The sequence below is a fragment of the Parasteatoda tepidariorum genome, chromosome 8 (assembly GCF_043381705.1).
Source record: "Parasteatoda tepidariorum isolate YZ-2023 chromosome 8, CAS_Ptep_4.0, whole genome shotgun sequence".
Taxonomy (NCBI): Eukaryota; Metazoa; Arthropoda; class Arachnida; order Araneae; family Theridiidae; genus Parasteatoda; species Parasteatoda tepidariorum.
Window position 1 is genome coordinate 815,963 of NC_092211.1, and position 18,520 is coordinate 834,482.

General features: G+C 26.6%; 1 protein-coding gene across 3 annotated transcripts in view; it reads left to right on the top strand.

The window, feature by feature from the left end:
- Window positions 1–1,181: 1,181 nt before the first annotated feature.
- The window catches only part of LOC107440536 (mediator complex subunit 16), a 38,598-nt gene continuing 21,259 nt past the window's right edge, over window positions 1,182–18,520 (top strand). For 2 of the 3 annotated variants that reach the window (XM_043049781.2, XM_043049782.2), the window contains exons 1-11: window positions 1,182–1,429; window positions 3,433–3,579; window positions 5,153–5,258; window positions 5,765–5,854; window positions 6,675–6,809; window positions 8,124–8,229; window positions 10,591–10,674; window positions 12,050–12,130; window positions 13,899–13,970; window positions 14,291–14,394; window positions 17,454–17,596. In XM_043049781.2, coding sequence (XP_042905715.1) covers window positions 1,368–1,429; window positions 3,433–3,579; window positions 5,153–5,258; window positions 5,765–5,854; window positions 6,675–6,809; window positions 8,124–8,229; window positions 10,591–10,674; window positions 12,050–12,130; window positions 13,899–13,970; window positions 14,291–14,394; window positions 17,454–17,596 — 1,130 coding nt within the window. In that variant the 5' untranslated portion in view covers window positions 1,182–1,367. The remainder of the gene's footprint in view (window positions 1,430–3,432; window positions 3,580–5,152; window positions 5,259–5,764; window positions 5,855–6,674; window positions 6,810–8,123; window positions 8,230–10,590; window positions 10,675–12,049; window positions 12,131–13,898; window positions 13,971–14,290; window positions 14,395–17,453; window positions 17,597–18,520) is intronic. The other variant, XM_071184687.1, reaches the window with a different exon arrangement.

An 18,520-nucleotide genomic window follows, 5' to 3' on the forward strand; every position in this document is an offset into this window, starting at 1 on the left:
ACGATCGAACTTAATAATTATGTAATTATTTATGCATAATAGTACAAGAAAATATTAATTTGTAAAAAACGCTTTAAAAAAAGTTTTTAACACTTTGTTTTACGCGTATTATGAATTTCTAAACAAACATTTCAATAAATATTTTAAGGAAGATTTGTACATTGTGGTCAATTTATTTAATATCTTTCTTAAGCAAAACATAAATATCTTCAAATTTATAAATTGATTTAAATCAATCTGAGTATGAAGTTTTGATAGAAATCTGCAGCCTTACAAGTAAATTAAATTAAAAAATACTATATCGCGATACATCGCTATATCGCGATGCAAAACTGACGATGCATCACGATGTATAATTTCTAATATCGCCCAGTCCTACTCATGGCATAAAGGCAGTAGTAAATCACCGCAATCTAGTTTCGCCGGATAATCTGTAGAGAGCATCTAAGGTCTCGAGATGAGGGAGATTTGAGGAAAACCGTTTCCAAGGATGAAATGTCTATGCCACAGGAAAAATATTTTTACCCGAAAATATGTTTTCTAAGGTGATTAGACTTCTATATTTCTATTGCTGATATTATGAAGAGGACACTTATAATTTAAAAACTATTAATCATATCAGCTTGAATTTTATCTCATTCAATTCAGTATACAAGATTTAATAGAAAATTATAGATATCAAAGTTGTTGTTTTTGTTGTAGGCCATTAGGGCAAGAGGTGCGATTGATCTTGTCTTCCAGCTGCGCCCTCTAGGACCTAGAACTCAAATTCTGCCACTCTCATACGTCACACCCTTTTATAGGGCTAACCCATTCATACATACATTCATTCAACCACAGATCATAATTTTGATCTGCACCAGAGGAAGATCATTCTCCATTCTGCAGAGAAAGTAGACCTGAATTTAAAAAAGCTGCACACCTGAAATTAGTAGTTTAAAAAACCTATTCAATTTAATAAAATTTTTTATTTAAAATTACTCTTTTGTAAATATAATAATCCTAAAAACAATTCAAATAGTAAAAAGAATTTTTTTATTAGTTTAAAATTAGTTTCGAAGAATTGCGCTGCAATATTTTTATGCTTTTTTTTAGAATTCAAATTTTACAAAGGGTAAGATAAAAGCGCACAGCAGATTATTTTAACCGTGCAGCAGACAAAATTTATAAGAGAATCATAGCCTCGAAACAGAACATATAATCGTAACCATGACTGTTCGGCTTTAGCCGATGGTTTTGTTTGTTTACTTATTATTTGTCCTCTGTTTATTAGCGGTTCTAACTAAATTATACTTATAAATGTTATACTTTAATTTAATCTATAAGCAGCAAAATTTATAAATAAATTTTTGTGTTCTGTTTTCAAAATGGATCACATATATTCTGTTCTTAGAAAAATTACTCCCAGTGCCTCTACTAACACGGATTGGTAAAACAGTTTTAAAACTTTAATTGAAGTATTGTATAATTTCGTTATGGTGACAATTCACAACATCAAATGAAGTTGTCGTTATAGTGATCTTGTCTTTAAAAGCAAGTCAACCACACATGCTTACTTCATAAACAAAAATGGTTAAAATTATACGGGAAAATATAGTGAAATGTTTATTTTTCACTTTTCTGTATTAATATTATAAGTAAAAGTATCACCCGTTTCCCGTTTTTTTTCTCCATCATATTGCACCTAAGCAGCAGAAAATTGAATCCCCCCCCCTTAAAAATTATAACAATAAAGGAATGCTAGTAAATTTTAACTTAGCATTAACAGACCATTTTTGTACGTTTAATGTTGCTGATTGTACAAATTTGTCTTCATAGAAAACTGCTCAGATTAAGCTATATTCTTTACTTTGAACTTGTATTGTATTATAATCAATATAATTCATCTATCTTGAATTAAATAGATAGAGAAATGATATTTAGGAATTAGAAATATTATTGCGCAAATAAGGGCTCATTAGTAAATTAATTTTTAAGCATGTAAACTATCAAGAGGTGCTTTCATCTTGTGAACAATAATGAAATAAAAATTATTTTATGGGCAAAATTAAGGAAGTTTAGTCACTGGTTCACAAGATCAGTAACTAAAAGGCATTACTAAGCAATATTTATTTTGACTGGTTGGTTTAGAAGCCTATGTAACAATACTCTTTTGAAAAAAACTTAGTGAGTTTATATGAAAAATTACATTACATTTTATATTCAAATTTGGTGTTATAACAATAGAACGTAATTTGGTGTTATAACGAATAGTAAATAGTAAGCCCAATACTGCATATTTGGCCTAACATCTCAGTTTTATAATTATCGTATTTTTAAGAAAGAAATTGAAAAAATCTACATATCTAAATCTACTAAGTCAATAAACACAAAAGTTTTTTAAAAAGGAAATAAATAGGTAGATCACGAAACAAAATTTTTAGTTGACTTAATTTTTAAATGAAAAATTTAATGCTAAAAATCTCAATTTAAGTTTTTCAAAATGCTGTATGTTAAAAAAAAAAGTAGATAAAAGAGCTTAAAGAATGTAGGAAGAAAAGATAAAAAAAAGAAAAGAAATGTGTTTTCAAAATATAAATTAAATTTTGAAAATCACAGTTATTTGTCTTACCTAGTAGGAAAAAAATGATAATAAAGGAATAAAGTCTATTAGAAATGCCCTGTTAAAATGCTGTTCTATAATAGAAACAGCAAAAGCAAAATAAAACTCATGGTTCAGTGTAAAGTAATCTAGTTTCAAGTCAACAAATTTAACTTTTCCCTTTGCTTTTCAGAACATAAATTTGCTAATTTTAGAACTTAATAAATCTGTGTAAAAACTACTTCTAATAATATATAGTAAAAAATAAGATATTAGATTACTCTTCATAAATCTGTTCAAATTCAAACAAAGAAAACTTTGCTAAAAATATGTAAAAAAAAAAAAAAATACATAGCCGAATATTTAGCCAACCATTCGACTTGCCAAATATTTAGTAATGGAATGGGATCAAATAGTAGCTGAATATTCGTTATATCCCTATTCAAAATTATGTTAAAATATGCTATTTTGTGGCAATCACAGGCCAAAACACATACACACTCAAAAGAAAGAAAGGAAAAAAAAATTGAACAACAGAAAAAGGCATATTGTTTTTACATTGATTGCCAATCTACGGAACTATTGATAATTTATTTTCTGTTGGTATGAGTAAAATATTTACAGTCTCAAGCCAACTACTGTTAATTTCGTGTCTTTTAGCATAAAGAAATACAGCAAAACCATCTTCTATATTTTGGTGGTAAATTATGTTTTTACCAGAGTGTTAATCTATATGAAAATATAGATTAAAAGTGTTAGAAAGTAACAATAGTTCTTTCAGTTTTAAAATTTCAGAAAATTATTTTTATTCTATTTGTTTTTAGATGATTTTCTATGTTTTTGTGTTTTAGGATTACTGAAGGAAAAGCAGTACTGTCACTTTCAAGTCGAAATACAATTGCTTTTACATCAACTACAGATCTTCTTGATAGCACAGCTAAAATTTCAAGGATCCATGTTTATGTTGCTGATTTGAATATGCCATGGGAAGCATACAAGTAGGCAGTACTTTCCTTTTCAAGTTTCTGCCAGGGACTTTCGATTCTTTTAAAATTAATAAACTTTTATTACAATGTATTGAACTGTGTAAACTTGTTGCAAATTTGTCTGTTTAAAATTTTACATTATGCATTTTATTGATAAAAATCTATTAGCATGATGTTATAAGTATTACTTTTAGTGAATTAGTTTCTAATTATCTATATTTAAACTCCAAAGTTTATGAGTTTTCGAAATACAAAAGTTGTTGGAGGGGGTCTAAAGATCCTGATCTCCAGGCTATTCAAGGAATGTAAGCTCAGATCCAACATTTTCATAAAATTTACCATAAGAGCTAAAAGCTGTTACATTAGTTTTTATTCAAAATATTTTGGCTCCCAAAAATTGGTCTTGATTCCCAGAAATGTTGCATTTCCGTATTTATATACATATTGTTTAAATCAGAAGTCATCATGGAGAAATCTTCAGAGGAAGGCATTGGCTCACATTGGACTGTCTGGCCAACTATGATGATGATACCTATTGTTTGAGGAAAATTTATCACCATCATGGAATAATTTGCACTATCACTCATTAAGGTCAAAGTTTTTCCATGCAGTCAATATTTTTTAGCATCTTGAAAGATTTTTTAAGATTACTCATTATATATGTATGTATATTTAAAGAAAAAGGGCTTAAGTTCCTCAATCTTGCAGAGATTCATAGGAGAATTTCTTTTTCTGCTTCACAGCCATGTTTTTCTGCGATTGCATCGTTGCCTTTGACTTTCAAGCAGTTTGATATTTGTAATAATCAGTATAAAGTTTTATAATAATTTAAGCATTTTTTTTAAAAAAAATTATGATTTTTCAAATTTTTCAAAAACAACTGGCAATAAAAGGTTTGTTACTAATTTCAAGATATGGTTAATATTTCAATTCATGAAACTTAGTTGTAATTGCTGGCAGAAAGTTTTTTAATTAAGATCTTGTGTTCACTGAAAGTTTTTTATTTTATCTTAGTCTATTTGGAACATTTAATCTAAAGGAGTAAAAATTAACATTGAGGTACAAATTTTTAAGCTACTTTTTCACTAAGTTATTTGAACCACATTTTACAAACCCCACAATTTCAGGTGATTTATTCCAAAATTTGAAAATAAGAAATCAAATTTTATTGGAGATACATTTATAAAGAGAAAGTATATTTTTGTGTCATATTGTGTTACTGAATTCATTGGTAGCACTGTTAATTATCATAAAATCAATTTTTTCAAAACATTAGAATTTCATTTGTGGGAAATCTGACTAAAACTAATTTGTCAACTTGAAATAAATATTTTGTATTTTTATATTACATTTGCTCAAAAAAAATTTACTCTTAGTAAAAAAAAAATTTTTTTTTTGAATTCTGCTATTATTATTTTACTTTTTGAATTCTGCTCTTAAATTTCATAAATTTTTGTACGGAAAATTACAATTTCATTTTTTTTTAAATATATTATTTCTGAAAATACTGTACATACTTATTTACTGACATATATTTTATAATAAAGTTTCTTACTTAAAGTTAATTACTTTTTTTATATTTTAGAGTTCTGAGTCATAATGAAGATATAACATGTGTTGAGTGGGACATAAGTGCTACAAAATTACTCATAGCTGATGCAGTTGGTTGCATTCAAGTGTGGGTAATGAATGTATGTATGACTTATGTGTTACTTATTGATTATTTATTTTGAACTATGATTTTTTTTTTTATAATTTAACTATATTTCATACCTTGAATTATTTATGATTTTTATCTCATTTATATAATTTTATAATAATTATATAAAATCAAAATTTTTGAACTGTAACGGAAAAGAGCATATATAAATATTATTTTTAAATTTATGTGTATTAAATATGTTTTTCTATGTTAATACATAGGTTTAAAATTTTTTTGAAGAACTGGAATTTGATTGCTCTTATTCATAAATACATATCATCTATATTAAGAAGAAAAGAAATTTAGGAAATTCGATACAAATATTGGAAAAATTATATGTACTTTTCATAAAAATATAGACCTGTTAATTTTTTTAAATAAGATGTTAATGCTGCAATGTATTATGTTATTATATTCGTAGTTTAAATTATGTTTGCATAATTTTTAAGTAAATTGTTTTTAGTTACATTATTTGGCATTATTTTGTTGTTTTAGGATTTTCTGTTGAATGATTGGGTACAAATCACCTCTACTACTTATGAAGAATACATTTTATCAGCCGCTTGGTTCCATAATGGTAAAAAAGTAAGTTTAAAAATTATTTTAACTGTGTTGTTAAATTTAATTAACATTCACAAATTAAACGTTAGTTAATTTGGTTTACTTATAAAGTTTCTAATAGTGTAAACGTTTTAATAGTGCTTTGAAAGTATATATGTTTCTCGATTTATAAGAAGTTTTGAATACAAAGCAATCACATTTATTATATATTTGTATATTGCACCATTTAATTAACATATCTTACTTGAACCTTGTATAGATGTTCAATATTTCAATTCAGTCCATTAATCTAATAATGTTGCAAAATATTTAACATTTAAATGAAAGCTAATAAAAGCTCTCAATAAGTTTTTAAAGCTAAAAATCAAATTTTCGTATTTATTATTTGTAATAGTTGAATTCCTTGTTGTTTTATAAACAATTTTATTGATCAAAGATTTTTCAAAATTATTGTTTAAATAATATAAGTAAACAAAATTATAATTTAAATGCATTTTTCCAACTTTAAATGTAATGCTTATTTTTTTTTCTTTATTTGAGGGCCATTAGTACAATTTGCTTAAAGGAATGTAAGAAAACATTATTACAAATAATGTTCATTTTTTTTTTACATGGATCTATTTAACTTTTGAAGAATAAAATGTTAAAATTTAAGATTACTTTAAAATTAGCTTTAAAATTTTAATAATGCATTAGTTGCATAAAATATGAAGAGAATAGTTTAAAACTTTTTTGAATCATAAAAGAATTGTTGAATTTTTTATCTTTTTGCAAGAAACATCATCCTAACATATAAGCTGAGCTTATCATTAAATGTTTATTTTTTTTTCTCTCTTTTATTTAGATTGCTCTAAATATGGATAAGAAAGACAATCATCTGTATTTAGAAAAATATTCTTTTACCCGATTTGGACCTTCAGTCAAACAGTTTGGAGGAAAACCTAGTGAAGGCTTGATTGCCATAACAACAGCTGGAATGGTATTTCAAATAACTATTTTTTTTCACGGAGTTTTTTATGGTATATATTTTTTATTTAAAAATGTATAGGATAAAACTACAGCTATCTAATTTAATTAGAATGGACTAGACTTAATAAAGTTAGAAATTGCTAAATAATTGGAAATTCATCATCAAAAATTTCAACTTTCATAAATATTATAACAAAGTTAATAAGTTCCTGTATCTGTGACATTTTAAATTTATTATATGCATTTTTTGAGAAGAGTATTTTTTTTTATTATGTAATGTCAAACGTCGATTTTCGCATTTATACATAATTTAAAAACTACAGATTGCAATTCGTATTCACACGATCTAAAAATTATGCAGCATGATTTATATTTACGCAATTTAAAAATTCAACATTGCAATTTGTGTTTTCACATTTTTAAAATCCAATATCGAGATTCATATTAACGCGGTTTTGAAATACAATATTACTATTCTCGTAAGAAGTAAGTTTTTTCTTAAATTAGTTGCTGCAAAAGTGTCATATTTTTCATTAGTAGTTAATTTAATTATAAATGTTAGTTCAAAAAATTATGTTAAATTAGAAACATGTATGGTATAAAAAATTAAAATCTTTATATTGATTTTTTTTCACTTAAAATTGTTAGGGTTTTTGAATTTGAGTCACAATCACCCCTGTTGCAATGTGACTTGGGGGATTGGCAATCATGCGGGAGCCCTCTTGCAATTTAATCTATAAATCCTCATTATTTAATTAAGATTTAAAGCATTGAAACGTAAAAAAAATAATTTTAAATTAAAAATATGAGATTTTATTTTGTATAACTTATACAAACTACTAGCTTTATCTAAACCATTATGTATGTTTGAATATTGTTATCAAGTTACAGAAACTTATTTTGAACAACTTGAATTCAATTTTGAAATTGTTGATCTGCTGGGAAAAAAAAAGAAGAAAGAGAATGAACAGCATTCCCCTTTATGTTTTTAATAAGAAAAAATTAGTGAAATTATAGTGAATAGTGATTAGTGATTATTTTTTTTATGAATGCTGATACCGAAAGGGAAATATTTTTTTATTTTGAATATATGTAAATGATTCTATGAAGTAATTTAACTTAGAACAAAAATAAAATTAATATAACTGTCTTTCCCTTAAGTAAATGCTAATTAATTTTGAATTATTTTTTCTGATTTTATTTCATTGTTATCATTATTTTAAAATTGTTACTTCACTGTATAAATAAAATTTAATGTGCTTTTTTGTAATGTTTTGGTTTGTAGCGTAGTATAAGCATATTTTTTTTCCTATTAAACATTTAGGTATTTGTTCTAATTCTCCAATCAGATGGGAGCATAATAACTTCCTCAGAGATTTTGGGACAGTTTAGAAGTAAAATAAAAGTTGTGGATCTGTGTTATGCTAAAAGTAAGTGGCTTTAAAAATGTTTCCTTATTTGAAATGCTGTTTCAATCTACTCTATTTGTATTATAAATGTTTTGATTGATCTGTGGTTCCCAACCTTTTTAGCTGTGCAGACCTCAAATTATGTCCCCCCTCCCAATTTTTTATTTTGAGGCCTGCTAACTACTAGCTTTATTTAAAGCAATGTCTATGTTTGAATATTCTTTTTAAATGATTATTTATGAAATATTATTTCTCTTGAAATATTAGTTGGAATTAATTTTTGCTTTTAGACATGACATTCTATATTATTGCTTTGATTATAAAACAGATTTTTTTCTAAACACTTAAAACAATATTCGTAAAAAATGAGTATTAAGTTTTAAATCAATGAACTACCACCAATTGAAATAACTATGCAATTGGGTCAATTACTAGAGATAACTAGATATCTCCATCAAATGAGTGCTATATTTCTTAGACAGATCAATTATTTTACCTAAGACATAATGCCATTTCTGTTAAGACATTTTCTGTTTTTGCTGTATCGTGTTTAGGAAAAAACCCTGAAACATGTTTAAGTCAATGAAATATTTTCTTTCAAAACAGAATTTGGTGAAATTATTTCGAAAGACGGTCAAAAATTTTATGTATTTATTTCTAATTAATTTTTAGTTAAAAAGCAGGGAGTATCGTATTGGTTATTCCAGAATTGCAGCTTGTACACTTCTTCCTTAACCGAAAGCAGAGTTTCCATGGGGTCAAGGAAACCAGAAATTGTCAGGGGAATTAGATTTTTGGAGAAAAAAAAACTGAGAATTTTCTGAAAATAATGTAATTTTTTGGGCTAAACCTGCAAGAATCTTGCAGCAGACTTAGAAAATAACCAATTTCAAAATTGATGATAACAATTATTAAGGTTGAACTTGGTTATTAGACTGAAATATAAAAGTTTGGATGGAACACAAGTATTTATTAAATATAAAATAACTTGTTTATGTTAATTAAACATAAACATAAGCAAGTATTTATTAAACAGAAAAAGAGGAACATATCTTTCAGTTTTAACGTAAAGAACAGTCAGTGCCTGTTTAAGCCAACCTACAATTCTTCGTTCTCAGCAGCAATATTTAGCCGATTGGATTAAAAGTAAATAAATATAACATCTGTTTTTATTATTTCTTGTGAGAGCTCTGCCTTGATATAGTATCAAAATACTTGATATCAAATATCAAAAAATTCATAGAATCAAAACGACTTGATACAGTATCAAAATATTAATTTGTAAAATATGCTCTGTTAATGATTTTTCATCTCAAATTTTATCTTCAGTAGAACCATATTTGTAGCTGAAAAATAAAAAGTTTTTAAAAATTAAATGTTCCTCGAAACATAAATTAATGTTAATAATGTAATTTAGTTTCTTAATCACAATTAAAGCATATGATGACTGATTGATGTGATTCAATTAATAAACTATGATTCATGTAGTTTTTAAAATTTCACTTTGTATGTATAATGTTCGTTTTATAATTTTTATACTTGTGTATTATAAAATCTACTTGTTAAAGCTAATCACATATCATATGCATAAATGTAAAATCGCATATTGTGTTTCATACTCACCTGATTTGAAATTTCCCATCTCAATTCGAGTATTCGTGCAATTTTAAATTACCCATCACACTTTCCGACCTGTGTAAACATAATTTAAGATTGCATTCACATTCTTTAGAATTACACATCACACTTCCTTTTCCCATTTTTTTAAAAATTATACATCAGTATTCATATTAACATACTTTTAAATCCTATATAGTTATTTGTATTTACAGGATTTGAAATAGCACATCACGTCGTGATCTGTTTTCATGTGATTTAAAGTTACACATTACATTAGTATACTTATGCATACAATTTAAAAATATCACATCAGGATTCATATTCATGTGATTAAAAAAATCACACATTAAAGTTATTATTCATGTGATTAAAAAATCCCACATAGGGATTCATAATGACACAATTTAAAGATTACCCATTGAGATTGTATTCAAACCATGTTGAAAATTGTTCTTTGTTAAAACATTGACAATATTCTATGGCTATTTGCTTTATACATATGCATTTTCCTGCTAAAATTTCCTGTATTTTTTTATTATTTAAAGCATGTTTTGCACAAAACGTTTCTGGTTTTCTATTTTCAGCTTTTTTAGCATTTTACCAAGCTCATCCCTGTTTAAAGCAGTTTTAGTTTTAATGTGAATTGAAGATCTTAAATACTCCATTTTTCATAAGAAGTGTTTTGTGAGACGTAATAAATGACTGAAAAATATGCAGTTTAAGTAGTTTTTTAAACAGCTAATATATGAATATGTCTTTTAGGTGGAGATTTTTTAGTAGTTGCCACGGATGGACTTGTCCAGTCATCTGTTCATTGCTATAGAGTTGGATTAAAAGTTAATCAGGGTAAAACTTTTCGTATTATGTTTTGCAATAATAATTTTCTAAATTAGCTTTTATATTTTTTTATAAAAATATGAGTTGTCATTTTTTTCCCCCTTTCCTTTATTTTTTTAAATGCAACTGTTCTATAAAAACGTTGAAAAAAGAAGTATACGAATTTTCTTTTCAATTTCTCTTATAATACGTAATAGAAAGTACATAAATGTAATTTTTTGTTGGGTTTTAATTTTTAAAGGCAAGGAAAAAAATTTTTTTTCTTTAAAATTTTATCTTTAAATAAATTTTTTGTTGACTCAAATTTGTTTCAAATATTTGTTCCAGAAGGATACTCCTTAAATATTTGTTTTATTCCATGTAATAATTATTTTCTTTATACATTATAAATGTATAATTTATATATGATTATATGCAATACATGTAAATATATATAATGATATATAAATAAATTTTCTATCCATATTTCTTCTTTGAACAATCTACTGTGTTTTGCTGGTACTTTATATAGCCTCTCATTGGTAAAGCTTTTATGATTTATTTTTAAAATTTTTTCCTTAATTTTGTTGCAGTTTTTCCCTTATATAGGCTTTTGGGCATTTGAATTCCTAATTCAGTCTCTTCAAAGTTCAATAATAGAAAATTAGAAAATTTATTTACAGTTGAAAACCTTTGTGAACAAGAATGTTAAGTGACATTGACTAATTTTAAAATGTTTAATCTGGAAGTTGTTTACAAAACATGCATTCTCTTTTAAAACTGATTTATTTAAAAACCAATGTTAATTAATGACTTAATTTCTATGCTTTAAGTTGATATAATGTTTTAAAGCAACACCCGGTATCTGAGTGTCAGCACTTCATCCTTTCGTGCCACAGGTCCCGGGTTCAATCCTCGGACCGGGCAAGATTAACTCAACCTTTCATCCCTTCAGTAGATCAATAAAATGAGTACCAAGCATGCTTGAGGACTAAACACATGGGGTTCCACGTTGGACTGACCACCCAACCGGAACATCTGTTTCTGCACCCCAGAGCCCAAGATCAAGAAAACTGAGATAGGCACATCCCATACATGACTTGGCTCTCTATGAGCTGTTGTGCCACAGAGTTTAGTAGTAATGTTTTAAAGCCTATTGAAGTTTTCAAAACAACACTTAATGTGTACCATAAATTTCTTAAGTTATGTGATTGCCTAAAATGAAGGTAATGTGAGCATGATAATATTTTCATGTCTATAACTTGAATATTTGATTGTTTGTATTTCAAGTGCATATGTTTGTCTAGTTTAGCATTTTATCTTGTGTAAATCCTATAAAAAGTTTTATTTATATAATATGAATAAAAACTTTCATTGCATTATTTTTTTTTTTTTAAACTTGCAGATGAATGCATAATCAGCTGCCAACCATTTTCAAGCTTTTATTTAAATTGTCATTCCAACTGTCTACTTGGAGAAAAACAAGGTATGTTAAGTAATGAAATAGAGAAATGTCGATTTATATTAATATATCTACTCTTGGTGATCACGAATGTACTTTGTTTGATGAAATGAAAAATTCACAGAAAAAAAGACAGATTAAAAGCTATAATCCTTTCTGACTGATACTGTTCTTTCAATGTCAAATGCAGTTTCACTAAAAAAAAAAATTCTTAACGTTTTTTTTAATATTGAAAAAAATATTTATTTAACCTATTTCATTATTTATAAACCTTTTACCTAAAAACAACTTTTTATTTAAAAAAATTGACAGCATACAGAATCATTGGTTGTCTGCTGACTAAGTCTATTACAACATGATTCATATTGTAGGAAACTAATTGTCATTGGTCTATTTGACTAGGGAGACTGAACACACTAATAAAACGGATTTTATCATATTAAATAAAAATATCATTTAGAGGAACATAAGTGTGTTTTGTATAATTTTGGTTGAAAATTTGTTTCAATTTTTGGTAATGCAACTTTTGGCCTAAAATCCACATTTTGGTTTGGCCACTTCATATATTCTAACAGCACACAATAAATAATAATTTACGTGCATAAGTAATTCACTTTCATTGGCAGTGGACTGACTAACTTGGCGACTATTTTGGTGATCTTTTAACTTTGATGACATAAGTCCATCTTTCCAAAATTTCGAGGCTCTGAAGACGTTAGGAAGCAAGATATTTGAGAATTGACTAGAAAATTGGCAACTTATCTCCTGAAAAAATTCTATGTGATGAACCATTTTGGTGTTAATATTAATACAGAATCACATTTTCTCTAAAAAAACATCTAAAGCCAGGGGTCTATCCAGGCCGAATTTACTACCGTTTAGCGGTACCTTCACAAATTCAACTGTAGGAAAAACGGTAGTTTCACAAATTCAATTTTAGGAAAAATGGTAGTTTCACAAAATACTTTTTCTTAAAATTTCATTTTTGTATCCCTTAAGAAACAATAAATCCATATTTTTGTGTTGATTTGTTAATATAATTTTTAATTTTTCACAAATTACGTCTAAATTTTCACAAAATAGGTACCTGTCAGAAAAACCTAGACAGACCCCTGAAAGCAGCTTCATTTGAAAAACAGATAAATGTTTCTATTTCTTGTGCAGTTTTATTATGAACTGCATGTTGTTATTATTCAACAAATTTTTAAATAATTCAATTGATAATTTAAAAATCAAAATATCAATTCTTTTGTTTAATTATTTGTCATTAGTTTCCAATATCTGTACTATTTATCTCATAGTTCTATTATTTGGGTACAATATTTTTTTAAATTTATATTTAAGTTCACTCCAAACTGTTAAATAAAGCTAATATGTTAATTTTTTTTAGTTAGATAATTTTTTAAAGTTGTCTGAAATTTAGGTGTTAAAGTTTAAATAGATCATTAGCATTGTTTGTGAACTAGTTTATTTTCAAGCTCCCTGGTCTGGAGAGCCTACTACTTTTTTTATGTTTCTATTCCTGATTCTAATAACAATAATATCTATCTAGTTTTACTCAAAATAATTCTGCCTATTTATTAAGAAGTAGTTGCATGCTTAAGTTAATATTTGTTTCAAAAAGTCAAATGTTCTCAACTGTTATTGAGGGTCAAACAATATCGATTGCATAGCCCTCTCTCCAGCTGTAGACATAACAATGTATTTGGACATGCCCCCTAAAAATAAATAATAAAATTAAGTTTCATTTCTTTGTTTACTATACATACATTTCAATTTTTATTTATTCCAGCTTATACAAAAGTTACTCATCTCAAATTCATCCTTCGAGAGGCAGCTGATGCTGTTGTTATAACTGCATCTGGTAAGAATATATTTCAATTTTTCACTTCTTAATTCATTATATATATATTTTTTCATTTATAATTTCCTATAATTTTGAAACCAAAATTTGACTTTTAAGTTTTACTTATTTGAAAATATCAACAATTTCTTTTATGTTTTTAATTGATAAAATTGAGAAAAAGTAAAAAGAAAAAAAACAGTTATTTATTTAGTATTATTAATATTTTTTCGTTGCAATTTTTTAAAAAAATACCAATTTTTAAAGCTATTTCTTAGATAAATAGAATAGCTAAAAAAATGTCTTTTTTATAAATGTTTAAAAGATGCTTTAAATTTAAGGTCCAACTGGAAGCACTGTTGAATTATGGGAACTGAGAGAGAAACCTGTGATATTTCATAAATTGATAAATACTGCTGCTTTGGAAACTCAACCTAAAACAGTGGTAAGATGAATTATATTAATGAAAATTATTCTGTTATTAAAAGCGTTAGCTTATTTTCAAAATGAGACTCATCAAAAATGAAGGAATTATCAGTAGCAGTTATGGGATCATTTTGATCTTAAGACCATCCTCAATACTTCTTCACATGCACACACTTTTCAAGAAATTTGTACGAGACAATACTCAGGCAATTTTAGATAAAATTTTATCAAAAAATTACATAGTTAAAGATCAATGTAATGAGTAAAGAATGTTATTATTACAAGTCACTTTCAAAATGCTAATACAGTCAAACCCCTTTATAGTGAACATGGTTTATAGTGAATTCTCTGATATAGTGAACAAAATGTTCGCTCCTGTGCCTTGCTGTACACTTATATCATTTTTTGTGGATATGATGAACCAAATGAAGAGAGGAAATTAGATATTATGAACTTTTTCTGTCTTTGACTGAATTTTTTTCTTCATTTTTTGGTAATTTTGAATTTCTACATAAAATACATATACCAATTTTCTAAAGCCATCTATTGAGTTGAATGTATCCATAAGCATTTTTTCTTGTTTGCTTCTTCTATCTCCGTTTTCTGTCCCTAAAGAAAAAGGCCACCCTTAAATTTTTTGCACTCAAGACGAAGAGTAATAAAAAATAAAAGTTAACACATTGTTTTTTAATCATTTTTGTATTTCTTTTTATTGGTCATTTATTTAACTAATGTGTAATAAAAGGGAGCAGTTTTGAAAAATTAGTTAAAATTGTTTGCAGTATGGATATAGTGAACTCCCGGTTATAGTGAACCGAGATTTCGGTCCCTTGAAGGTTCACTATAATAAATATTGACTGAAAAAGTTTTATGTTTATAACAAGCTGAAAATTACTACTGCAACAATTTATTTTTTCTTAGGAAATGCATTTTTCTGCAGTTTAAGTGAGCAATATTATGAGGATGAAAAAGCATAAAATTGAAGACATTTTTATTTTTTTCATGTTACAATAGAAAAAAAGGAATGCTTAAATATTATGTATAAGTGGCTCGTGAAGTTATTGTTTAACTTACCAACTGTTTTCTTAACCTTCGTTGACCTGCCGACCCAATTTTTTAGCTTTACGACTACTAATGTTCAACTCCGTAGCCTTGTTATTTCGAACCTAATCCAGAAGACGAGAACTCTTAGACCAATTATTGGGAGAAATTTGCCTTTGTGGAGGACTTTTTGATGGACTTTCACTTGTGTTACATGGAGCAAGGGGACTCTAACCCATGATTACGTCTACCACTGAGGATATTTTACATCAGCACTGTGGTCGGTGCAAACCGGATGCAGAATTCGTATCAACCAAACGTTGCTGGGATTCGAAAGCTGTTCACCTCATTGGAAGGCGAACGCTCTATCCCCTGAGCAGTATATCTACCATGTTCTCTTACTTCTAATACTGTAAAATTGTTAATACTGTTAAAATCGATATACGTTGTAATCAAGGCTTACGGACCATTACAATATATTGCACTTGCCTCTTGTAATAACTTCTAGTTCAGTCTACAATCAGTAAGCAAAAACTGTTTTCTCTAGATATGTATTTGGAATCAAAATAGTTGTTCAAAATAAAAAGGAGAGAGAGGTATCTATGTATATTTGATCTTTTAGTTCTTCATTATTATTTTAGCATTAAGCATTTTTATTTTTTATAATGGCCAGCTCTGTATAAAATCAATTAAGTATGCTATTTTTAATTGTCATTGTAATGGGTTTTTACTATATATCAAGAGGCAATGAACTATAAGCTTTGGGACACATGTTTCAAGAGTAGAACTTGAGTTACTCTTTTAAAAATTTTTACCAGAAGTGAAAATATTCCTCGTAAGTGTTTTCTCGATTGTGAGATGCTTTTTTATCTCATTTTTTTTTCATACATAAAGTTTATAGATTTGTGTACATAAATCAGTGATAGGTTGACTATGATACCTTTTTCATGCATCTTGGATTGAGGAAATTAACTGTTATTGCTATAACATTTCTGATGGCCATCCATCTAAAACATTGAAGCAGATTTAGTCCAAAAATAATTTATTGTTGCAAATAAACAAATAGTGAAGGACATCCCAAGTTTACACACATATAACTGTGCAAAACCAAGTAGTTGCTGCAATGAAATCAAGAAAAAGATAGATATACAATATCTTAGAAGATATTGTGTATAACAGCATAGCCAAGCTTGGCTACCATGTCACGAACAAAACATTTTATTTTAATATAGTAAAGAAATATTAAGCATGCGAGAAAATAAGCATTGAATTCCAACAACTGAAAATAACTGCACCTACTTTTGTAAGAGGTTTTTCTATTTAAAATAGAATAAAATCTACAAAACAAGCTTTACTTTGTCAATGAGTATTTATGTGTCAATTTAAAATAATTTTATAGAGGAAGCTTTTTTAATGCCACCAATTAAAGTATGAATTTTGAACGTGCTGTAAAATAGCCAGAAAAAACTAAACTAAATACATTATATTACGTTTTGTTTTTAGTATCTTTAGTCGGATTAACCTGCAAATATAAATGAAGTAATATTTTATTTAAAAATGTTTTAGTTAAAAATTCTATCAATAATTCTAGAGTGCTTATTTCTCTTAATTAATTTGTTATAATGTAATCTGTGTCTTGAAGTGGCAGTAATTTTCAAATGTAATTTTTTATTTGAAATTCACTTCCCAAAAATTAACACAGTAAAATTACTCGTAACTTTTTTTTAATTAATTTTTTTAATAACGGCGCTTAGAACAGTCCTCCTTTATTTTTCTAAAAATAAAATGCAATGGATATTTTTTTTTTTAGAATTGTATTATTCCTCTCAACTAACAAGTGATTTTTAAAACTTCTGATCTGATTTTTTTCCTATTTGTGCGATTTTGAAATTCATGCAATTTTATGCTTTTAGTATTAAACTTATACAATTAAGCCATCTATATGATAAAATTATTAACTTGATTTCAATTTACAAATTTGAAAATATGTTCCCATTTTGCCTTTTGTAAATACAAATATAAATTTTTTATCTTTAGGTATGGCAACATCATACATCATCAACTTCTCCTTCAGGGGTAGTGGCAGTTGCAACTCCCCGTTTATCCATTTATGATGCAAATCCTCCTCCATCTTATATCCTTGTAGCTTACAAAGATAATTCCATCAAGTGCTTTTATAGGTACAATTTTACAACTGTTATAATATGGCGTTATAGTTTTATTTCTCACAATTGTTAAAGTGTAAAATCTGTCTCACTTGAGAATTTTTTAATTAAAATTTTTTACATAAATTATGTAACGAATAATGTTGTGTGTGCATAGGTTTTCTTACTGCTATTCACTGTACTTCAAATTAAAATAAATTAGAGAATTATCTATCCTCTTCAAAAATGTAAATGTAACTTCATTAATTAATTTACTAATTTTTTTGTAATTCATTTATAAATTATTGTAAAATTTTCATTATTTACTATTTGGTTTTAGAATATTTCTGCATGCCTGAATTATTGCATGCTTCATGAAAGCTGGTAAATTTTGTTAATTTTTTTCTTCTTTAAAAAAATATATAATTCTAAAAATTTGTTTTCTTTAGCTTGTAATTCCCAAAGTTTTTTTAAATTTTATTTTTATTTTTTATGGGGACTAAAAGAAAATATGGGAAAAATTATGGTCATCTTAGTGCATGGTCTGAAAATTGTTAGGCTTGCAATATTTAAGCCAAGCGAAACAGTGCTGGTAATTTTTTTTTTCATTTAAACCTCTAAAGAAAACTTGCTATAAATGTTATAAATTTTTTAAAAATAGCCATAACTTTTTCTGAGCATAAAGTAATTCTACGAAGTTACCAATTTTTCTACTTAATCTGCTTTAAATTTTATTTCAAATTGAAACTACATGAAAAAAAAAAAACTTTTAATAGGAATGCAGAAGTTGAAGGTTTGGCTTATAAAACTGATAACGAAAATTCTTAATATATTCTGATTAATAAAATAAATGAGTCAATTTCTGTTATGTCTAAGCTTCGCATATTAAACATTATAGAAATTTTGTACATGTATTTTCTTGTTTGTTTTTAGTATACTGTGCATATATATATATATATA